Consider the following 23,552-nt stretch of genomic DNA (forward strand, 5'->3'; position numbering starts at 1 on the left):
GGTATGCCTGGTGCTGCACCTGGCATGCCTTCCTGCACTCCTCATTGAACCAGGGTTGATCCCCAAGCTTGATGGTAATGGTAGAGTGGGGGAGATGCCAGGCCATGAGGTTACAGATTGTGGTTGAATACAATTCTGCTGCTGCTGATGGCCCACAGCGCCTCATGGATGCCCTGTTTTGAGTTGCTAGGTCTGTTCCGAATCATTTATCATGGTGATAATGCCAAATATGATGAAGGGTGTCCTTGGTATGAAGATAGAATTTTGCCATCACAAGGACTGTGCGGTGGTCACTCCGACCAATCAAGAACAAATGCATCTGTGACAGGTAGATTGGTGAGGACGAGGTCAAGTAGGTTTTTCCCTCATCGGTTATTTCACCAACTGCTGCAGACCCAGTCTAGCAGCTCTATTCTTCAGGACTCTACCAGCTTGGTCAGTCAGGGTACTACTCAGCCATTCTTGGTGACAGACATTGAAGACCCCACTCAGATTCTGTGCCGTTGCTACCCTCAGTGCTTCCTCCGAGTGGTGTTCAACATGGAGGAGTATTGATTTACCAGCTGAGGGCTGGGGGAAGAGAGGGGGGGGGGGGGCGGGATAAGTAGTAATCAGCAGGAGGTTTTCTTGCCCGTGCTTGACCCGATGCCATGAGACGGGCGGGCGTTCAAATGCTGAATTCTTTTTAAAGGTGGAAGAACTGTTTCTACCAACTTAAAAGGTAAAAGTGAAGTTTAACAGGTTTTAACAGCAATCAGTCTCAGAGATTTTACATTTTATTTGTAGTTATACTGTACCTTGTGCCAGTAATAGACAGTCCTAGGTGACGGAGAGTGGGGCTGTGATGGTTGGAGGTCCAGCGAGAGAATAAGTTGGAATAGAAGACATTGCGATAATGCAGGGAGTGAGGAGAGTGGCAAGAAATAAGAGGAATGAGGGGCAAGAGGGAGATAGCAAAAGACAGAGATGGGGGAAAGAGGGAAAGGAGAGAGAGATAAAGAGATACAGAGAGGGAGAAGGAAAGAGATAGAGAAGAGATAGAGAAATAGATAAAGAGAGGGAAAGAGAGATAGAGTAAGACAGAGAGGGAAAGGGAGCAAGATTGAGAGGAAAAAAGAGGGAAAGGGGCAGAGAGATGGAGAGGTGAAGATAGAGAGAAAGGGAGAGAGCAAGGGAGGGAGAGAGAGAGATGTTGGAAGCTCAGGTTTACTCAGTGAGAAGCTTTTTCTTCTTTTTATTCATTCATGGGATGTGGGTGTCGCTGGCCAGGCCAGCATTTATTGCCCATCCCTAATTGCCCTTGAGAAGGTGGTGGTGAGTTGCCTTCTTGAACCGCTGCAGTCCATGTGAGGTAGGTACACCCACAGCGCTGTTAGGAAGGGAGTTCCAGGATTTTGATCCAGTGACAGTGAAGGAACGGCGATATAGTTCCAAGTCAGGATGGTGTGTGACTTGGAGGGGAACTTGCAGGTGGTGGTGTTCCCATGCATTTGCTGCCCTTGTCCTTCTAGTTGGTAGAGGTCATGGGTTTGGAAGATGCTGTCTAAGGAGCTTTGGTGCGTTGCTGCAGTGCATCTTGTAGATGGTACACACTGCTGCCACTGTGCGTCAGTGGTGGAGGGAGTGAATGTTTGTAGATGGGATGCCAATCAAGTGGGCTGCTTTGTCCTGGATGGTGTCGAGCTTCTTGAGTGTTGTTGGAGCTGCACCCATCCAGGCAAGTGGAGAGTATTCCATCACACTCCTGACTTGTGCCTTGTAGATGGTGGACAGGCTTTGGGGAGTCAGGAGGTGAGTTACTCGCTGCAGGATTCCTAGCCTCTGACCTGCTCTTGTAGCCACAGTGTTTATGTGGCTGGTCCACTTCCATCCATTCAGAGACTGAGAAGAGGCTCCTGAAATATTTGAATATTTATTGACAGATTTCAGAGGAAATTCCTTATTTGAAAGTACTGGAGATAACGTTCACTGAGATGCCTTCTCCATGTCAGTTGTTTTGCTCTGACAGTCATTGTAATCACCTGCTCCACACTCGACCTTCAACCTTCCTTCTTTACAAACCATACTTCATTCTTCCTGCCAATCGGTTTCATTGGTGGGTCGTACCCAGCACAGACGTAGAAATCTTGGTGATAGGACACGTTGTCCCCCAGCGCTGCTTGCAGTTTTTCCGCTTGTTCAACCCAATGAACTTCTTTGGCGTAACCTCCAAACTGACTACAAGAAACAAACAACAGTGAGAGGAATCAAAATGGAATAGAATGCCCCATTCATCTGAGAATTATCATGGGACCCGTACAGCCTTTTGTGCTTTGTAAATCACTCTTTGGCTGCCCCCATCTTGCCAACGCTGCATCAAAAATACCAGCTACAGACATGGAGTAGCGGCAGGATATTCCACTGTGACAGGAATCACAGGCAACATCCAGACATGCAGGAACCACTGGACAATGATCAAGAGAAAGAATCCTGGTTGATTGATTTCTCCCATTGAGCAGGAGGTCAACGGCAGCACTTTATCAGAGGCTAAGGCTCAGCCTAGGGCAGACACTGAGAGCTGCCTGTTAACGTTATGTGCAAGAGACACGGGTAGGGCAGGCGGGCGGGGTGTGGGGGGGAGGGGGAGGGGGAGGAAGACCTTTATTTGCACAGCGAGTGGTAATGACCTGGATTGTGCTGCCTACTATGGTGGTGGAAACAGAGATAATGAATGAATTCAAAAAGAAAAGGATGGGTCCTTGAGGGAAAAACACTTGCAGGGTTTTGGGGAAAAAGCAGGGAAATGGGACTGACTGGATTGCTCTACAGAAAACCAGCATGGATATGATAGGCTGAATGGCCTCCTTCTGTGCACTAATCAGTATGACTATGATTATCCCACTCTCAGTAACTGAGAGCAGATATATTTACTGGTAATGATTCCTCACCTCTGCTACAAAACTTTCTCCCTGAAATGTTGTCAATATTTCTGTCAGTCAATGGAGTCGAGTTTATGGGCTTTAAATACAAAGATGGATTAGTGTCAAAATCATCTCTCAATCCCCGAAAATATTTCAGTTTTAGTCGGTTTTTTTGTGATGGGAAGAGGATACATTTTGACCCAATGACAGGAAGCAACTCCTCGTTCAGATACAATACCATCGAGAGAGAAAACCTGCTCCCATCCAGTCTCTCACCTCTCAGACAGAAGGTTCCAGCTTCCACTCCGCCCCCGAGACTTGAGCACAAAATCCAGGCTGACACGCTCAGTGCAGTACTGAGGGAGTGCTGCACCATCGGAGGGTCAGTACTGAGGGAGTGCTGCACTGTCGGAGGGTCAGTACTGAGGGAGTGCTGCACTGTCGGAGGGTCAGTACTGAGGGAGTGCTGCACTGTCGGAGGGTCAGTACTCAGGGAGTGCTGCACCATCGGAGGGTCAGTACTGAGGGAGTGCTGCACCATCGGAGGGTCAGTACTGAGGGAGTGCTGCACTGTCGGAGGGTCAGTATTGAGGGAGTGCTGCACTGTCGGAGGGTCAGTACTGAGGGAGTGCTGCACTGTCGGAGGGTCAGTACTCAGGGAGTGCTGCACCATCGGAGGGTCAGTACTGAGGGAGTGCTGCACCATCGGAGGGTCAGTACTGAGGGAGTGCTGCACAGTGGGAGGGTCAGTACTGAGGGAGTGCTGCACTGTCGGAGGGTCAGTACTGAGGGAGTGCTGCACTGTCGGAGGGTCAGTATTGAGGGTGTGCTGTACTGTCGGAGGGTCAGTACTGAAGGAGTGCTGCACCATCGGAGGGTCAGTACTGAGGGAGTGCTGCACTGTCGGAGGGTCAGTAGTGAGGGAGTGCTGCACCTTCGGAGGGTCAGTACTGAGGGAGTGCTGCACTGTCGGAGGGTCAGTATTGAGGGTGTGCTGCACTGTCGGAGGGTCAGTACTGAGGGAGTGCTGCACAGTCGGAGGGTCAGTACTGAGGGAGTGCTGCACAGTGGGAGGGTCAGTACTGAGGGAGTGCTGCACTGTCGGAGGGTCAGTACTGAGGGAGTGCTGCACTGTCGGAGGGTCAGTATTGAGGGTGTGCTGCACTGTCGGAGGGTCAGTACTGAGGGAGTGCTGCACCATCGGAGGGTCAGTACTGAGGGAGTGCTGCACAGTGGGAGGGTCAGTACTGAGGGAGTGCTGCACTGTCGGAGGGTCAGTAGTGAGGGAGTGCTGCACCTTCGGAGGGTCAGTATTGAGGGAGTGCTGCACTGTCGGAGGGTCAGTAGTGAGGGAGTGCTGCACCTTCGGAGGGTCAGTATTGAGGGAGTGCTGCACCTTCGGTGGGTCAGTACTGAGGGAGTGCTGCACTGTCGGAGGGTCAGTATTGAGGGAGTGCTGCACCTTCGGAGGGTCAGTACTGAGGGAGTGCTGCACAGTGGGAGGATCAGTACTGAGGGAGTGCTGCACTGTCGGAGGGTCAGTACTGAGGGAGTGCTGCACTGTCGGAGGGTCAGTACTGAGGGAGTGCTGCACCATCGGAGGGTCAGTACTGAGGGAGTGCTGCACAGTGGGAGGGTCAGTACTGAGGGAGTGCTGCACTGTCGGAGGGTCAGTACTGAGAGAGTGCTGCACTGTCGGAGGGTCAGTATTGAGGGTGTGCTGCACTGTCGGAGGGTCAGTACTGAGGGAGTGCTGCACCATCGGAGGGTCAGTACTGAGGGAGTGCCGCACAGTGGGAGGGTCAGTACTGAGGGAGTGCTGCACTGTCGGAGGGTCAGTACTGAGGGAGTTCTGCACTGTCGGAGGGTCAGTATTGAGGGTGTGCTGCACTGTCGGAGGGTCAGTACTGAGGGAGTGCTGCACCATCGGAGGGTCAGTACTGAGGGAGTGCTGCACAGTGGGAGGGTCAGTACTGAGGGAGTGCTGCACTGTCGGAGGGTCAGTACTGAGGGAGTGCTGCACTGTCGGAGGGTCAGTAGTGAGGGAGTGCTGCATCTTCGGAGGGTCAGTACTGAGGGAGTGCTGCACAGTGGGAGGGTCAGTATTGAGGGAGTGCTGCACTGTCGGAAGGTCAGTACTGAGGGAGTGCTGCACTGTCGGAGGGTCAGTACTGAGGGAGTGCTGCACTGTCGGAGGGTCAGTATTGAGGGTGTGCTGCACTGTCGGAGGGTCAGTACTGAGGGAGTGCTGCACTGTCGGAGGGTCAGTACTGAGGGAGTGCTGCACCATCGGAGGGTCAGTACTGAGGGAGTGCAGCACTGTCGGAGGGTCAGTACTGAGGGAGTGCTGCACTGTCGGAGGGTCAGTACTGAGGGAGTGCTGCACTGTCGGAGGGTCAGTACTGAGGGAGTGCTGCACGGTCGGAGGGTCAGTATTGAGGGTGTGCTGCACTGTCGGAGGGTCAGTACTGAGGGAGTGCTGCACCATCGGAGGGTCAGTGCTGAGGGAGTGCTGCACAGTGGGAGGGTCAGTACTGAGGGAGTGCTGCACTGTCGGAGGGTCAGTAGTGAGGGAGTGCTGCACCTTCGGAGGGTCAGTATTGAGGGAGTGCTGCACTGTCGGAGGGTCAGTAGTGAGGGAGTCCTGCACCTTCGGAGGGTCAGTATTGAGGGAGTGCTGCAACTTCGGTGGGTCAGTACTGAGGGAGTGCTGCACTGTCGGAGGGTCAGTAGTGAGGGAGTGCTGCACCTTCGGAGGGTCAGTAGTGAGGGAGTGCTGCACAGTGGGAGGATCAGTACTGAGGGAGTGCTGCACTGTCGGAGGGTCAGTACTGAGGGAGTGCTGCACTGTCGGAGGGTCAGTACTGAGGGAGTGCTGCACTGTCGGAGGGTCAGTATTGAGGGTGTGCTGCACTGTCGGAGGGTCAGTACTGAGGGAGTGCTGCACCATCGGAGGGTCAGTACTGAGGGAGTGCTGCACAGTGGGAGGGTCAGTACTGAGGGAGTGCTGCACTGTCGGAGGGTCAGTACTGAGGGAGTGCTGCACTGTCGGAGGGTCAGTATTGAGGGTGTGCTGCACTGTCGGAGGGTCAGTACTGAGGGAGTGCTGCACCATTGGAGGGTCAGTACTGAGGGAGTGCTGCACAGTGGGAGGGTCAGTACTGAGGGAGTGCTGCACTGTCGGGGGTCAGTATTGAGGGTGTGCTGCAGCTTCGGAGGGTCAGTATTGAGGGAGTGCTGCACCTTCGGTGGGTCAGTACTGAGGGAGTGCTGCACTGTCGGAGGGTCAGTAGTGAGGGAGTGCTGCACCTTCGGAGTGTCAGTATTGAGGGAGTGCTGCACCTTCGGTGGGTCAGTACTGAGGGAGTGCTGCACTGTTGGAGGGTCAGTACTGAGGGAGCTCTGCACTGTCGGCGAGTCAGTACTGAGGGAGTGCTGCACTGTCGGAGGCTCAGTACTGAGGGAGTGCTGCACTGTCGGAGGGTCAGTACTGAGGGAGTGCTGCACTGTCGGAGGGTCAGTACTGAGGGAGTGCTGCACCTTCGGAGGGTCAGTACTGAGGGAGCGCTGCACTTTCGGAGGCTCAGTACTGAGGGTGTGCTGCACTGTCGGAGGCTCAGTACTGAGGGAGTGCTGCACTGTCGGAGGGTCAGTACTGAGGGAGTGCTGCACTGTCGGAGGGTCAGTACTGAGGGAGTGCTGCACCTTCGGAGGGTCAGTACTGAGGGAGCGCTGCACTGTCGGAGGCTCAGTACTGAGGGTGTGCTGCACTGTCGGAGGCTCAGTACTGAGGGAGTGCTGCACTGTCGGAGGGTCAGTACTGAGGGAGTGCTGTACTGTCGGAGGCTCAGTACTGAGGGAGTGCTGCACTGTCAGAAGTGCTGTTTTTTGGAACCGGCATTAAACTGAGATCCTATCTGCCTCTCAGGTGGATGCAAATGATTCCATGGCATTATTTCGAAGAAAATCAGGAGAGCTCACCCACTGTCTTGGGCGGCACAGTGGCGCAGTGGTTAGCACCGCAGCCTCACAGCTCCAGCGACCCGGGTTCAATTCTGGGTACTGCCTGTGCGGAGTTTGCAAGTTCTCCTTGTGATTGTATGGGTTTTCTCCGGGTGCTCCTGTTTCCTCCCACAGCTAAAGACTTGCAGGTGATAGGTAAATTGGTCATTATAAATTGCCCCTAGTGTAGGTAGGTGGTCGGGAATGTGGGATTACTGTAGGGTTAGTATAAATGGGTGGTTGTTTGTGGTTGACACAGCCTTGGTGGGCAGAATGGCCTATTTCAGTGCTGTATCTCTAAATAAAAAATAAATATTTATCCCTCAAACAACATCACATAAACAGGTTATCTGATCATTTACCATATTGCTGTTTGTGGGATCTTGCTGTGCGCAAATTGGCTGCTGCGTTTCCTACTTTACAACGGTGACTGTGTTTCATTGGCTGTAAACACTTAGATATCCCGAGTATGTGAAAGGTGCTATGGAAATGCAAGACTTTCACTGTGATATTTCCATTTGTCCAAAGCAGATAATCTTTCAGCTTCTGTTTAATTTGGTGCCACTTTCTACTAAAGGAGCCTTTTTGAAGATTGTCCAATCTCACCACTTTGGACTTTCACCTGATCCGTCTGAGCTGGATTCCCACTCGTGGCTCAGTGAGTTTCACCCATCAGCTACAAACATGAGGTTTCCACTGGGCTGTACAATGTTTGGGGGAAATCAGCCAGGGACAATTCCTTGGTCCTCATGGAAAATGAGTGTGGATAGTGGGTGAGGAGAGACTCCTGAAATATATGATTCAGTCATCAAACAGCAGAGGCTTGCTGGGTAGCCCAGGAAGGTGATGAGACATTGAACCCTGGCAGTGGAGCTGGGAGTGGGTAACCCTGGCACCGAAGGTGATGCTGAGACACGATTCAGTGACCATTGCAGGTATGACCTTTAGCAACAATGACCACTTCAGCCTCCTGATGGATTCACAGAAACTTACCTAGAGTAGACAGTGAATCCGTCATGATGTTTGATCTCGATGCTCTCGTCTGTTGGTTTGGGAATGTTCTCCTGGAATTTGCTGGGGATGCGGATTTGAACTTCAACCTTGGGCTGCAAGCTTTTGGCCTCACCTGGTTGAACAGTCATACTGACTGGAGCGGTCATCCCCATCTGGACAGCTACAAAAAGACAACAAATGTCAGGGAGGTCCTCACATCCGTCCTATCTCACCCTGGACAGTGCCTTGATGGCTCCTTGTGTCCTGACTCACACTGAGTCACATTCACCCATCACTCCCTGTGCTCGCTGACCTAGACTGGTTCCCAGTCCGACAATGCCTCGATTTAAAAATTCTCATCCCTGTTTTCAAATCCCTGCAGATCCTCACCTCTCCCTATCTCTGTAATCTGCTCCAGCCCCACAACCCTCCGAGTTCTCTGCACTCCTCCAATTCTGCCCTCTGAGTAACAACCCCCCCCACCCCATTCCCATCACTCCACCATCAGCAGCCGTGCCTTCAGCTGCCTGAGTCCCTAAGCTCTGGAATTCTGGAATTCCCACTCCAGCTCCCTTTCCTCCTTTAAGACACTTCTCAAAACTGAGCTCTTTGACCAAGCTTTTGGTCAGCTGACCTAATATGTTCTTTTGTGGCTCGGAGTCATATTTTGTTTGATAACATTCCTGTGAAGCGCCTTGGGACGTTTTACAGCAGTAAAGGCACTATGTAAATATAAGTTGTTGTTGTGTGGTGCGGATCAATGGATTTGGTCACTTGGCTGACCTCAGGCAGGATAACATTAGGCTACAACTGGCAAAGCTCAACCCTCAGCACTTTCCTAATGGTTTTCGCCTCAGTCTCGAGCGGAACCTTCACTACCTTGCTCGTTGCTTCCTCCAACATATTTGAGCAGTTTCAAGGCTCCTTCGCCCGAGCCCTCGTTAAACGGTTTCCCGCTGATGGTTACGCTGGCGTAATTACCCGCCTCATATTTCCGCTCCTCGTAGGTCAGGTCCCCCTGTGAGGAAGAACAAAGCTGTCACTCAGAGTAAAATTGCCTTAGAGATGTGACAGTCTAAAGAGTCTCAATTTATATATCAAATTCACCATTAAATACAGAGAGATCCAGTGCTATCTCCCAGTGAAATATACAGTGGGGACTCCCAGGACTGGAGACAATAGGAACATATGAAATAAGAGCAGGAGTAGGCCATTCGGCCCCTCAAGCCTGCCCCACCATTCAATAAATTCATGGCTGATCTGCCCCAGACCTCAACTCTTCTTTCGTGCCAGCTCCTCAGAGCCCTCAACTCCCCGATATTTCAAAAATCTACCTACCTCCTCTTTAAATACTTTCAGTGTCCTAGCCTTCACAACTCTCTGGGGTAGAGAATTCCAGATATTCACTACCCTCTGAGAGAAGAAATTCCGTCACATCTCAGTTTTAAATGAGTGTCTCCTTATTCTGTAACTATGTCCCCTAGTTCGAGATTTCCCCACCAGTGGAAACATATTCTCAACATCTAAATAGGACACCAACCTTTCTCTAGCCTCGCGGGGAATATTCTGTGGAGTCTGCTGCCCTCTCCCAGTGTCAGTCAATACTTTCCGATACAGGCTGCAAACTAACCGAGGAATTCTTCAAAACATAAACCACATCAGTAAAGGATTCAGTGCAGAGTGCTATTGATCACAGCCAAGCCTGCCCAGCAATACTGAGACTTGTAAATCCAAACAAATTAACTTCAAATCCTTCATTTCCCAGAATTTAAACCTCCTGCAAGTTGTAAACTTGACAGTGAATTGTGCACTTGTCTGTGTTCTGGGTTTGACCAGTACAGACTGATCTCCATGTCCCCCCCTGCGCCATCTGTTACAGATTCTCTCTTCTTCTTTGGCCTCCTTGTTTCGAGAGACAATGGGTAAGCGCCTGGAGGTGGTCAGTGGTTTGTGGAGCAGCGCCTGGAGTGGCTATGAAGGACAATTCTAGAGTGACAGACTCTTCCACAGGTGCTGCAGATAAAATTGTTTGTCGGGGCTGTTACACAGTTGGCTCTCCCCTTGCGCCTCTGTCTTTTTTCCTGCCAACTGCTAAGTCTCTTCGACTCGCCACACTTTAGCCCCGCTTTTATGGCTGCCCGCCAGCTCTGGTGATCGCTGGCAACTGACTCCCACTACTTGTGATCAATGTCACAGGACTTCATGTCGCGTTTGCAGACGTCTTTAAAGCGGAGACATGGACGGCCGGTGGGTCTGATAACAATGGCGAGCTCGCTGTACAATGTGTCTTTGGGGATCCTGCCATCTTCCATGCGGCTCACATGGCCAAGCCATCTCAAGCGCCGCTGACTCAGTAGTGTGTATAAGCTGGGGATGTTGGCCGCCTCGAGGACTTCTGTGTTGGAGATACGGTCATGCCACCTGATGCCAAGTATTCTCTGGAGGCAGCGAAGATGGAATGAATTGAGACGTCGCTCTTGGCTGACATACGTTGTCCAGGCCTCGCTGCCGTAGAGCAAGGTAGTGAGGACACAGGCTTGATACACGCGGACTTTTGTGTCATCTGTTACAGATCAATCTCCACAGTAAGGGGAATAGGTCACATTTCTGAATCACTACCATATACACAACATATATATATATATATATATATATATATATATAAAGACACACTATATATATGTGTTTTATATATATATATATATATATATATATATATATAGTGTGTGTGTATATGTGTGTTTTTATATATATATATGTATAGTGTGTGTGTATATGTGTGTTTTATATATATATAAAGCCTGTGAATTGGACAAAGGGCAGGCATTTGAAATCTTTGCTTTGACCTGCCTGGAGCAAGTGAGAAAAGATCCAGAAAAGTGTTACTTCTCTCTGGAAAGGAGACTTTCATCTCTTGAAAAGGAATCCTGCATTTGAAAGGTGGCAGATTCCTGTTGCCTCCAATTCGGAAGAATTCCTGCATCTAGTGAGATTCCTGCTGCCTCCTGTGTTCTAAGAAATCCTGAAATCTAAAGAGTTTTTCTACTGCTAGACTGCTGCTTCAAAACCCAAGCAGATCTGTTGCTACACCCCTGATGGAAGACCGATGTGACGCCTGCTGCCATTAAATTACCATGAATGCCTACCCATCACAGACTGTTCATCAACCTCGCCTGGAGAAACATCAAGTGGCATCTGACTCTGGGACACCTCACCATACCAAAAACATCCTACCAGAATGTGATCAGCTCAATTATTTTTATTATTCCTTCTATTCCTAAGAAACAGCTGTCAACCAAAAATCCATCTCCCTGGTTAACTTTTTTTTGAATGCATGTGTGTGTGCATGAGGGTTAAGGAAATAATGGGTTTTTTTTCCATGTACATTGTTAGTAGTTAAGACCTATTATTTATTTTCTAATAAATAGTTAATGTTGCTGTTTAAAGAAACCTGGTTTAGTTTTATTCTGGGGGAAATTTGGCTATTCTTCGGTAGGTGGGAAACTTTATTCGATATGCTATGACCTATGGAGTAGTGGGAATGAATTAACAGTGCATTACTCCCTCCTTGGTCATAACAACAAAAATGCAAAAAAATACGCACACACACACATGTATATATGCAAACACACATACACATATATATACACAAACACAGACACACACATATAAGCACAAACAGACACACAAAAACACACAGACATGCAAAAACACACAGACATGCAAAAACACACACAGAAACACGCATATTTCCCACTAACGATCTTGGGAATTGCTGTACCTTTCCCTCCTTATCTCCAGCCTGAGTTTAGCACAGGCGGAGAAGTTACTCTGTTTTCCTGAAACCATCTGTATGGTCAATGATTTTGCCCCAGCACATCTGGTCACTGAGGTAAGGAACTTCCTGCACAGACTACAAGCCAGGCAGGGCAGAATAGGGCAGCATAAGACCAAACTCTGAGAAATCAGGCAACAGATACCCTCCTGCCATTCACTGCTCTCACACACAGAACAGCCACCTGATGGAGAGATGCCAGGGCAGTGACTCATCCCCTCTGTACAGAGTGGAGAATGCAAAATAATTAAAGGGATAGACAGGGTAGGTGCAGCTAAGATTTTTCCCCTGGTTGGGGAGTCTAGAACCAGGGGACACAATTTCAAAATAAGGGGGAAGCCACTTAGGACAGAGATGAGTAGAAATTTTTTTACTCCGAGGGTTGTGAATCTTTGGAATTCTCTACCCCAGAGGGCTGTGGAAGCTCAGTCATTGAGTATGTTTAAAGTAGAGATTGACAGATTCCTAAATACCAATGACATAAGGGGATAGGGGGATAATGTGGGGAAAAGAAATTGAAGGGGATAATCAGCCATGATCATATTGAATGGTGGAGCTGGCTCGATGGGTTGAATGGCCTGTTCCTATGTTCCTAATGGGTGTCGGCAGTGTTGATGTTCTGCTCTTAGACACTGTGTCAACAAACAAAGTGATCCAGTTCCCCCACATTTCAACCCAGTTCCCCACAGTTACTGTGCTTGGGGTCAGTAAACTGGCACTGTGAAGCTGAACATTGTTAGTTTGTGAAACAGCTTACCTTGGTTCCTGACTTAAGGGTCTGACAGGGTCTGTTCTCAGGCTGACTGAACAACGAGTTTGTTATCATCCCAAACATGACTGCACTTCCTGAAGTTTAGTACAATTCACAGTAAAACTAAAGAAAAATAAAACTTAACTCTTCACATCAGACACCACCCACAGCAGTAAACCTCAGTGAAGGTCTACTCATTAATCGTGCGCAAACAGATTACACAATTTAAAGTTAAGCAACTTTTCTGCAATAGTTTATCAGCTTCGTTCAATCACTGGGAGGGAGCCTGTTGATTAACCCTTTCATTGACATGCCCCAGTAACAATGAGCCATTGCAGAACCCAGTGTAAAGGGATAAGAGGGAAGGCAGTTTATAATTGTCAAATGGATAAAAAGCCTGCACTCCTAGCTCTGGCTTTCAAGGCTGTCTCTGGGTGTTAATGTTTCTTATAGAATGATTACAGAAGGAGGCCATTCAGCCCATCATTTTTGCAAAAGCAAGTCAGCTCATCCCACTCCCTAGCCCTTTTCCCGTAGCAATTTCTCTCTTCAGATAACAATCCAACTCCCTTTTAAAAGCCCTGATTGAATCGGCCTCCACCACAATTCTCAGCGAGTGCATTCCAGATCCTAACCACTGCTGCTTAAAATAGTTTTTCCTCATTGTCACCGTTGGTTCCACTGCCAATCTCCTTAAATTGGTGACCTCTGGTTCTTGACTTATCCGCCAACGAAAACAGTTTCTCTCTGTCTGCTCTGTCCAGACCCATCATGAGTTTGAACATCTCTATTAAATCATCTCTCAAGCTTCTCTGCTTTAAAGAGAACAGCCCCAGCTTCTCCAATCTATCCTCTTAACTCTCATCCCTGGAACCATCCTCATAAACCTTTTCTACACCCTCACTAAAGTCTTTGCATCCTTCCTGATGTGCGGTGCCCAGAAATAGAAATAATATTCCAATTGAGGCTAAACCAGTATTTTATAAAGGTTCATCGTAACTTCCATAATTTCAGTCCAGTAGCAACAGTCAGAGGGTTACCCTCCAGACTCCCACAAAGAGTGAGACCTGAAAACAAAAACCTCTTGCTGTTTGCCACATCACGGTGAGAGGGCATCCTTTAAATTATAGGAGCAGGTTTGTGCCATCCCTCTCCCGTGTCTCAGGCTGAATCCCAACTTTCACAACCGTGGTCTCCTATTTGACCCTGAGCTCAGCTTCCTCCATTCCTGCTCCACCTCACCAAACTGCCTATCTTCACCTCAATAACATTGCCTGTCTCTAGTCCTGCCTCAGCTTATCTGCTGCTGAAATCCTCATCTGATCAAGGATGGGATCATCACAGCTGTTTGTGGGATCTTGCTTTGTACAATTTGGTTACTGTGTTTCTCTACATTACAGCAGTGAAAAGCACTTCATTAGCTGTAAAGTGCTTTGAAACGTTCTCAGGTCGAGATAAGATATATAAATGCAAATCTTTCTTTCCTTAGCTGAGTTGGTCCTGATCTCAGCCGAGATTCACGAGTGTTGCTGACTGGGATGATTGTTCTCCCTCCTCCCTCTTCTCCCAGTCTGGGGCAATGAATCATAGAATGATTTTGCACAGAAGAAGGCCATTCAGCCCATTGTGCCTGTACTGGCTCTTTGGAAGAGCTATCCAATTAGTCCCACTCCCCTAAAGAACATTTTAACCTTTTTATTTGTTCATGGGATGTGAGCATTGCTGGCAAGGCTGGCATTTGTTGCCCATCCCAATTGTCCGATGACAAAATATTCGAATAAAAAAGAGAATTTAATCTCTGGCCTGTTTTGTTTTGAACATCTTTCTGTGCCAGTGGATGTCGACACTTTTGCAACATAAACTTTATCATAAACTTTATCTGTGATTAAAGGTCATTTCGATAATGAGATTTAAGAAGTTTGCAGAGATTGAGTCAATGGCCTTTGCCCTCTCACTACGGATCCCTTTTTTGTTCAGCAATAAAATAAATGAAAAAGGAAATGATTCTGAAATATATACTTTAATGCAATTGTTTCCTGAATTTTTATAAGCTTATTTAAAAATATTATTGGCAGCGGTGGGATTCGAACCCACGCCCCCGAAGAGACTGGAGCCTTAATCCAGCGCCTTAGACCGCTCGGCCACGCTACCGAACAGGTGATGGCACCGCGAATAGGGACTAGAAGCGGCAAAAGGAGGATCCGCGGCCTCGCCGACGAGGAAGGGATGGGTTCGTGGTGTCCGAGGCCGGTAAACAGCTGCTCCCGCTTCTCGGCGATTATCCCGAACCACCGACTGGTCAGTCCTGCGACCATCGCCACAGTAACCACTACAGCCCTGGCGCCGGGCAACTCGATAGAGGTAGCGTGGCCGAGTGGTCTAAGGCGCTGGATTTAGGCTCCAGTCATTTCGATGACGTGGGTTCGAATCCCACCGCTGCCAAGTGAAGTTTTAAACTTTTTTTTCCGGGCTCGGAAACCTGTCCTCGTTTCCAGTCAGCGGATCCGCTCCTCATCGACCCGCAGCCGAATCCGTAATGAAATTGCGGCCACTCTGGGAAAGCGTTTAAACTGATTTGCGGCTCCGAACTTCGCATCGGTAGCGTGGCCGAGCGGTCTAAGGCGCTGGATTAAGGCTCCAGTCTCTTCGGGGGCGTGGGTTCGAATCCCACCGCTGCCAAGAACCTTTTGAGTAAATTAATTCCTTTTCAGATCAGAAACAAGGGAGCTGCACAGGTTGATGCTTCAGTCAGTCACAACCTACAGGTTAACCAGGTCTGGAGAAACCTCTATTTCACTTTCGCTGCTAATGTGGAGGTAACAGCATCTCTACAGCTGAGTGAGCAAAACATTTTGCAACTTTGCATTTATCTCAGATTTCCAAAAGGTGCTTGTTTTCTGTTTTAGTTGTAACACAATGATGACAATTTTATATTTCAACGTGGCGGGCACCCTAGAGTTTTTAATTAGACGTTTACCCTCAAGTCTTACATTGCAACAGTGACTACACTTCAAAAGATATTTCATAGCCTGTGAAGCACTTTAAGATGTTTGGTGGTTGTGAAAGGCGATCAAAGAATCGTAGAATGCATACAGCACCAAAAGAGGCCATTCAGCCCATCATGTTTGTGCCAACTCTCTGCAAATTCAACTCACCTAGTCCTGCTACCCCACCTTTTCCCTGTAGCCTTACAAATTTTTTCTCTTCATTTATTATCCCGATTCTCTTTTGAAAGCCATGATTGAATTTGCTCCTCTGGCACCACCCCATATCTAAGGAGGATTGGAAGATTATGGCCAGTGCCTCAGCAATTTCCACCCTTCTCTATATAAACACAAGTCTTTCTTTTTTCTTCTTCCCCAGAAAGGGAATTGTTTCTGTAACTTCTAATGTGAAGTCCTCTGGGGTTCTTTGACCTGTGAGAATTTTATACTTTGATGGAACAATGTCTGTTTCATTTTGGAAATTGCTATCAGACCAGTGTCACTGACCTAAGCTGCTCATTTGTGATTCCTGATTGCCATGTTAGCTGAAATTGTAAATGGTTCCCTTTCCTTGGTACTGTCCCCCTCCTTTACAAAACCTCAGTCATCACCTACTCCTCAAAAAAGAACACTTGCAAATTACTATCCCCTTTGAATACGTTGTGACCTCCCAAATCCACGCCTATCTTTCATGTACTCCATTTTTGAATCCATCCGTTCAGGTTTCTGTCCCAAAATGGCCCTAACTCGTTACAAACGACAACCTCCAGCTCTGTGACCATGCTGCCCTCATCCTACTCAACTTCCATAGAGTCTTTGACATGGTTGACCACACCATCATCGGCCAATATTATTCAGCTCAGTGGGAATGCCTTTACCCGATTTCACATTACCTGTCTGATCGTAGTCAGGGTATCCCCAGAAGTAGACTGCCCCTCTTCTCTGTAACTTCTTCCAGTCCTATAACACAGCTCTAACTCCCTGGGTATGCCCCAATTCTTTTGTCTCACCACTGCTGACTATCCCTGCGCTCTAGAATTCACTCATTAAACCTCTCTGCCTCCCTTTCCTCCTTTAAGGCCACCATACTTTTGATGATCTCTCTTACCATCTCCTTCTTTAGCCATTCTGGCCTGATTATACTACTGTGAAGCATCTTGGGAAGTTTCTGTGCCACTGTATTTCAACACACTGCTGACATGCTTCAAACTATATTTTGTTTTTGTTGTGTCCGTTATTTCCAACTCTTCTTCACCTGATTAATCTGAAGTGAGCTGAGACACTTTGTGTTCTGTTCAGCTGCTTTCCTGTTTTCAGATCTCTTTCTTCCTTAGAATAAAAAACACAAGTGGCGCACTGGGTAATTGTGAGGTGGTGTCAGTGCATGGTCACAGGCCAGGAAGATTTCAGCAGGAGGATCAATAAAACTGGCCTCAGCACCTCTATGGGGACACAGCAGGGGAGGGGGGTGAAATCAGTCAAGAAACCTGCTCCTGATCCAACGATTCCTGCTGAAAAGTGAGTGTGTGTTGATGGAATTGGATCGGGCTTGCCTGCGATGCCCTTGTGGTGAGAAAGCCTGAGAACATTAGCTGGCTAGACTAACATTCGGGGAATTGCTAGGGGCAAGGTACTAGATGGCAGCTGATACCAAATGGGCCATACAGATGCGAGTCAGCGCCCTCAGGGAGGGGAGGAAATCAGGAACGAAAAGACAGTGACAGGTACTTCAAACAGAATTATTCTCAGCGGACAAGAGACCAAGTAGCTCAGCACTCACAAGAACAAGAAAGGCCTGAAATACAAGGCAGGAATCGTGCATCCCATTGCTCAGTCACAACATCCAACTCTGTTTAAATAACAAGCATCACAGTCACAAACTGGGTCTAAATTGAATCTGCTTTTATTTACTTCATAAACCATTGAGAAACTGAGAGCTCAACAGTGCACAAGAGACAATGACTTCCCACTGATTCATATCCACTTTGTCAGTGAGTAACACCACCACAGTAATTACAATAACTTTCTCATGAATATGATGTACTCCAGAAACTGTGGCTACACAGAGCAATGTGACAATGGATCCAGCAAGGCTCCTAGAAGTTCTCATTCCTTCTCACTTTTCCCATCCTTTGCCTCCAGGTTGCTGTGGCAGTTTGAGTCCGACAAGCTGTGCCACTTCATGGGGTGACCGTTCTCCCTTGCTGTGGTACTCTTGGTGTAGTGCCAGGTGCTGCCGGACACTCTGCAGCAGGCACATATAGGTGGAGGCCTGGTGATAGAGCTCCTGCTGGGCACGGCACAGTTTCTCACTGGTAACCTGTAACCAGCCGCAGTGAGTAACGGGTTAATAATATTGTTCAGTTGAAAATTCTCACCGCAAACAGTTGGGGCAAATTTCATCTCATAATAAGTAAAATCAAGCTAGTCATTTGCAATGAAAGATCCCACCATGAGAAATGTCAGCCAAATTCACTTAAAAAATAACTAGAAGTAAAAGAAAGGCTGATCATCTCCCCTCTAATTTTTCTACCAATCACTTTAAATCTATGCCGCCTCGTCACTGACCTCTCTACTATGGCGAATAGACCCTTCACCTCCACTCTATCCAGGCCCCTCAACATTTTGTACATTTCAATCAGATCTCCCCTCAGCCTTCTCTGTTCCAAGGAGAACAACTCCAGCCTATCCAAACTTTTCTCATAGCTGCATTTTTCCAGTCCGGGCAACATCCTCGTAAATCTCCTCTGTATCCTCTCTAGTGCAATTACATCCTTTCTGTAATGAGGTGACCAGAACTGCACACAGTACTCAAGTTGTGGCCGAACCAATGAATTATACAGTTCCAGCATAATCTCCCTGCTCTTATATTCTATACCTCGGCTAATCAAGGAAAGGATTCCATCTGCCTTCTTAACCACCTTATTGACCTGTCCTGCCATATTCACTCCAAGGTACTTCACTTCCTCTACACTTCTCAGTATTTTCCCATTAATCGTGTATTCCTTTGCCTTGTTTGACCTCCCCAAATGCATCACCTCACACTTCTCCAGGTGATCAATCAATATCTTCCTGCAGCCTACAGCTACCCACCTTGCTATCTACCACACGGCCAATCTTTGTGTTGTCCGCAAACTTCTTGATCATGGCCCCTAAATTTACGTAGGCGGAGGGAAGTTTACCTTTGTTATTATCACATAGGATGGCATTTGAGACTTTGATTAGAGCTGTTTTGGTACTGCGGCGGGCTGGAAATCTGATTGGAGGGATTAAAAGATGGAGTTCCAGGAAAGAGGGCAATGGATTTGGGAGGCGACAACACGTTCAAGGACTTTGGAGAGGAAAGGGAGGTTGGAGATAGGACAGTAGTATGCAAGGACGGTGGGGTCAAGGGTTGTTTTTTTTTAAGAGGAGGGATGACAGCAGATTTAAAGGGGAGAGGGACAACACCTTGAGAGAGAGAACTGTTAATAATATCGGCTAAGATTGGGACCAGGAGGGGAAGTCGTGTGGTCAGCAGTTTAGTGGGAATTGAAGGAGCAGGAGGTGGATCTCATGGACAAGATGAGCCCAGAGAAGGTATGAAGGGAGATAGGAGAGGAACTGAAGATGTGAGTTCAGGGCTAGGGCAGGGGAGAACATTCCAGGAAGTTTGGCCAGGTGGGCTAGTGGAAGGGAGTGATGTGGCAGAAGCAGCTGATTGAATGGTCTCCACCTTAGTTACAAAGAAGTCCATGAGTACTTAGCACTTATTGTTGGAGGTGAGGGTGGAGGAAACAGGGGAGAGAGAAGCTGCCGTGGGTTATCCTGCATTGCAGGATGATCACAAGCACATTCACACAGTCCAGCCTGAGCGGCAGAAACTGGTTCGAATTTGTGTGTCTGGGATGAAGGAAGTGGAGCTAAGGCCGGACAGTGAGGGGGGAAGCGGTCACTCAGAGGCCGGACAGTGAGGGCGCAGAGGTCACTCAGAGGCCGGACAGTGAGGGGGGAATGAGGACCAGGACAGCCACCCTGTCCTCGGTGCTGATTGGCTGATTGAACAATCAATCAATCTAATACCCGCCCTCATTCCCCAACCGCTCTACTGATTGGTCGAATGGTGGATCAATCAGAATAAGCACCGGCCCTCGGGTTTAATTTAATTTCACCTGGTTTTTCCGGAATTGCTCCATTATATATTTATAGGCGGCGGAGTCGCGGTAAAAGCGGCCCGGGCTTCGGCTCCTCAATTCCTTTAAAATTCCTCTTAACAGTCGCAGCGGAGGCGCCGCCGCCATCTTCAAACCCGGCCCGACCAATCAAAACCAAAGCGCGGGCCGCGATCGAGCAGGGAAACAAATCGATCAATAAATCGTGGATCAGCCAGCAGCTGCGGTACCGTCCCTCGCCACAAGGCGACTCTGCAGTGACCCTCAAAAACTCCCTGAACCCCAAACCTGACCCCCTCCCCTCCCCCCCCTGACCCCCTCCCCTCCCCCCCCGACCCCCTCCCCTCCCCCCACCCCACAACCCACCCCCTGACCCCCACCCCCCACAACCCCATCCCTGACCCCTCCCCCCACAACCCACCCCCTGACCCCCTCCCCTCCCCCCCTGACCCCCACCCCACAACCCACCCCCTGACCCCCACCCCACCCCCTGACCCCCACCCCCCACAACCCCATCCCTGACCCCTCCCCCCACAACCCACCCCCTGACCCCCTCCCCTCCCCTCCCCCCCTGACCCCCACCCCCCACAACCCCATCCCTGACCCCTCCCCCCACAACCCACCCCCTGACCCCCCCCCACCCCCTGACCCCCACCCCCACAACCCCATCCCTGACCCCTCCCCCCACAACCCACCCCCTGACCCCCTCCCCCCTCCCCCCACACAGACCCACCCCACAACCCCATCCCTGACCCCCTCCCCTCCCAGACCCACCCCACAACCCACCCCCTGACCCCCACCCCACAACCCACCCCCTGTCCCCCCCTCCCCCCACACAGACCCACCCCACAACCCCCTCCCCTCCCCTCCCCCCACAGACCCACCCCACAACCCCATCCCTGACCCCCTCCCCTCACAGACCCACCCCACAACCCCATCCCCTCACACAGACCCACCCCACACAGACCCACCCCGACCCCCTCCCCCTCCCCCCACACAGACCCACCCCACAACCCACCCCCTGACCCCCTCCCCACCCCACCCCACACAGACCCACCCCGACCCCCTCCCCCCACACAGACCCACCCCACAACCCACCCCCTGACCCCCTCCCCACCCCCACAACCCCATCCCTGACCCCCTCCCCACAACCCCATCCCTGACCCCCTCCCCACAATCCCATCCCCTCCCCCCACAGACCCCCCCCACAATCCCATCCCCTCCCCCCACAATCCCATCCCCTCCCCCCACAACCCCATCCCTGACCCCTCCCCCCACAACCCCATCCCTGACCCCCACAACCCCATCCCTGACCCCCCTCCCCTCCCCTCCCCTCCCCTACTCACCCCACAACCCCATCCCCGACCCCCTCCCCACAACCCCATCCCCGACCCCCTCCCCACAATCCCATCCCCTCCCCCCACAGACCCCCCCCCCACAATCCCATCCCCTCCCCCCACAACCCCATCCCTGACCCCTCCCCCCACAACCCCATCCCTGACCCCTCCCCCCACAACCCCATCCCTGACACCTCCCCCCACAACCCCATCCCTGACCCCCTCCCCCCACAACCCCCTCCCCTCCCCTCCCCTGACCCCCTCCCCTCCCCTCCCCTCCCCTCCCCTCCCCTACTCACCCCACAACCCCATCCCCGACCCCTCCCCCCACAACCCCATCCCTGACCCCCTCCCCTCCCCTCCCCTCCCCTACTCACCCCACAACCCCATCCCCGACCCCCTCCCCACAACCCCATCCCCGACCCCTCCCCCCACAACCCCATCCCTGACCCCCTCCCCTCACAGACCCACCCCACAACCCCATCCCTGACCCCCTCCCCTCCCCTCACAGACCCACCCCACAACCCCATCTCCTCCTCCTCCCCCCACACAGACCCACCCCCTCCCCTCCCCTCCCCTCCCCTCACACAGACCCACCCCCTCCCCTCCCCTCACACAGACCCACCCCACAACCCCATCCCTGACCCCCACACAGATCCATCCCCGACCCTCAACCCCCTCCTCCAAACCCCACAGACCCACCCCCTGAACGCCCACCCCCTCCCCCCGCACACAGATCCACCCCCTGAACCCCAACCCCCTCCTCCCCACACAGACCCACCCCCTGAACCCCAATCCTAACCTCCCTCCCCACACACGTGCTGTGGATAAAGGGGAACCGGTGGATGTATTTTACTTCGATTTCCAGAAGACCACATCAAAGGTTATTGTGGGAAAAAAAGCTCATGGTGTAGTGGGTAACATATTGGATCTGGCCATAGTGGACTGGGAACAGCTACTTGTAAGAATGTCTCCATCAGACCAATGAGAGTCAAAGAGGAAATAGTGAGAGTTCAGAGCCAACACGTTCTCGTAAAGGTGAAGGGTAGGACTAACAAGTCCAATGAACCACAGTGGCGCAGTGGTTAGCACCGCAGCCTCACAGCTCCAGCAACCTGGGTTCAATTCTGGGTACTGCCTGTGTGGAGTTTGCAAGTTCTCCCTGTGTCTGCGTGGGTTTTCGCCGGGTGCTCCGGTTTCCTCCCACAGCCAAAGACTTGCAGGTGGATAGGTAAACTGGCCATTATAAATTTCCCCTAGTGTAGGTAGGTGGTAGGGAAATATAGGAACAGGTGGGGATGTGGTAGGAATATGGAATTAGTGTAGGATTAGTATAAATGGGTGGTTGATGGTCGGCACAGACTCGGTGGGCCGAAGGGCCTGTTTCAGTGCTGTATCTCTAAACTAAACTGAACCCTGGATGTCAAGGGATATAGAGGATTGGATAAGGGGGGGAAAAAAAGGAGTCTTATGGCAGATTCAGAGCACTGAAAACAGCAGAGGCACTAGAGGAGTATAGAAAGTGTAGTGGGGTACTTAAAAAAGTAATTAAGAGGGGGCATCAAAAAACACTGGCAGGCAAGATTAAGGAAAATCCCAAGGCGTTTTATAAGTATGTTAAGGGCAAGAAGATAATCAAGGAAAGAGTAGGGCCCATTAGGGACCAAAGTGGCAATGTGTGTGTGGAGCTGGAGGACATAGGTGAGGTTTTAAATGATTACTTTTCATCTATGTTCACTAAGGAGAAGGACGATGTCGGTGTGGAAATCAGGGAGGGGGATTGTGATATACTTGAACAAATTAGCATTGAAAGGGAGGAGATATTAACGGTTTTAGCGGGCTTAAAAGTGGATAAATCCCCAGGCCCAGATGAGATGTATCCCAGGCTGTTATGTGAGACAAGGGAGGAGATAGCAGGGGCTCTGACACAAATTTTCAAATCTTCTCTGGCCACAGGAGAGGTGCCAGAGGACTGGAGGATAGCAAATGAGATACCATTATTCAAGAAGGGTAGTAGGGATAAACCAGGTAATTTAAGGCTGGTGAGTCTAACATCAGTGGTTGGGAAAATATTGGAAAAAATTCTGAGGGACAGGATTAATCTCCACTTGGAGAGGCAGGGATTAATCAGGGATAGTCAGCATGGCTTTGTCGGGGGAGATCGTGTCAAACAAACTTGATTGAATTTTCTGAGGAGGTGACTAGGTGTGCAGATGAGGATAAAGCAGTTGATGTAGTCTACATGGACTTCAGTAAGGCTTTTGATAAGGTACCCCAAAGGAAATTGGTCAAGAAGGTAAGAGTTCATGGGATCCAGGGCAAATTGGATCCAAAGTTGGCTTAGTGGCAGGAGGCAGAGGGTGATGGTCGAGGGTTGTTTTTGCAATTGGAAGTCTGTGACCAGTGGTGTACCGCAGGGATCGGTGTGAGACCCTTACTGTTTGTAGTATACATTAATAATTTAGACATGAATATAGGAGGTATGATCAGTATGTTCGCAGATGACACGAAAATTGGTGGTGTCGTAAATAGTGAGGAGGAAAGCCTTAGATTACAGGATGATATAGATCAGCTGGGCAGTGGCAAATGGAATTTCATC

General features: G+C 50.0%; 2 protein-coding genes and 3 non-coding genes across 5 annotated transcripts; 2 read left to right on the forward strand and 3 right to left on the reverse strand.

Annotated features, from left to right (window-relative positions):
- Positions 1 to 1,898: 1,898 nt before the first annotated feature.
- Positions 1,899 to 12,707, reverse strand: LOC137353712 (heme-binding protein 1-like). The gene is made up of 4 exons (XM_068020074.1): positions 12,488 to 12,707; positions 8,775 to 8,913; positions 7,896 to 8,076; positions 1,899 to 2,217 (listed from the first exon to the last, which is right to left on the reverse strand). Exons 1-4 carry the CDS (start codon positions 12,563 to 12,565, stop codon positions 2,040 to 2,042), a joined length of 576 nt encoding a protein of 191 aa, XP_067876175.1. The 5' UTR covers positions 12,566 to 12,707; the 3' UTR covers positions 1,899 to 2,039.
- Positions 12,708 to 14,550: 1,843 nt separating this feature from the next.
- Positions 14,551 to 14,632, reverse strand: trnal-aag (transfer RNA leucine (anticodon AAG)). Its single transcript has one exon. It is a non-coding gene; the product is annotated as a tRNA-Leu (tRNA).
- A 209-nt stretch (positions 14,633 to 14,841) lies between these two features.
- trnal-uag (transfer RNA leucine (anticodon UAG)) lies at positions 14,842 to 14,923 on the forward strand. The gene has a single exon. It is a non-coding gene; the product is annotated as a tRNA-Leu (tRNA).
- A 155-nt stretch (positions 14,924 to 15,078) lies between these two features.
- On the forward strand, positions 15,079 to 15,160 carry trnal-aag (transfer RNA leucine (anticodon AAG)). Its single transcript has one exon. It is a non-coding gene; the product is annotated as a tRNA-Leu (tRNA).
- A 2,190-nt stretch (positions 15,161 to 17,350) lies between these two features.
- On the reverse strand, positions 17,351 to 19,780 carry LOC137353713 (protein FMC1 homolog). The gene is made up of 2 exons (XM_068020076.1): positions 19,617 to 19,780; positions 17,351 to 17,785 (listed from the first exon to the last, which is right to left on the reverse strand). Exons 1-2 carry the CDS (start codon positions 19,743 to 19,745, stop codon positions 17,582 to 17,584), a joined length of 333 nt encoding a protein of 110 aa, XP_067876177.1. The 5' UTR covers positions 19,746 to 19,780; the 3' UTR covers positions 17,351 to 17,581.
- Between the last annotated feature and the right edge of the window lie 3,772 nt (positions 19,781 to 23,552).

Source organism: Heterodontus francisci, chromosome 41 (genome assembly GCF_036365525.1).
Source record: "Heterodontus francisci isolate sHetFra1 chromosome 41, sHetFra1.hap1, whole genome shotgun sequence".
NCBI lineage: Eukaryota > Metazoa > Chordata > Chondrichthyes > Heterodontiformes > Heterodontidae > Heterodontus > Heterodontus francisci.

Excerpts from the sequence above, each read along its gene's own strand:
- LOC137353712 (XM_068020074.1), bottom strand. The coding sequence starts at position 12,565 with ATGTTTGGGATGATAACAAACTCGTTGTTCAGTCAGCCTGAGAACAGA. Across the intron at positions 8,077-8,774 it reads TGGAGGAAGCAACGAGCAAG|CTGTCCAGATGGGGATGACC; the intron begins GTAGTGAAGGTT and ends GTCTTTTTGTAG. Across the intron at positions 2,218-7,895 it reads GGATTCACTGTCTACTCTAG|TCAGTTTGGAGGTTACGCCA; the intron begins GTAAGTTTCTGT and ends TGTTTCTTGTAG.
- LOC137353713 (XM_068020076.1), bottom strand. The coding sequence starts at position 19,745 with ATGGCGGCGGCGCCTCCGCTGCGACTGTTAAGAGGAATTTTAAAGGAA. Across the intron at positions 17,786-19,616 it reads AGCAATTCCGGAAAAACCAG|GTTACCAGTGAGAAACTGTG; the intron begins GTGAAATTAAAT and ends GGCTGGTTACAG.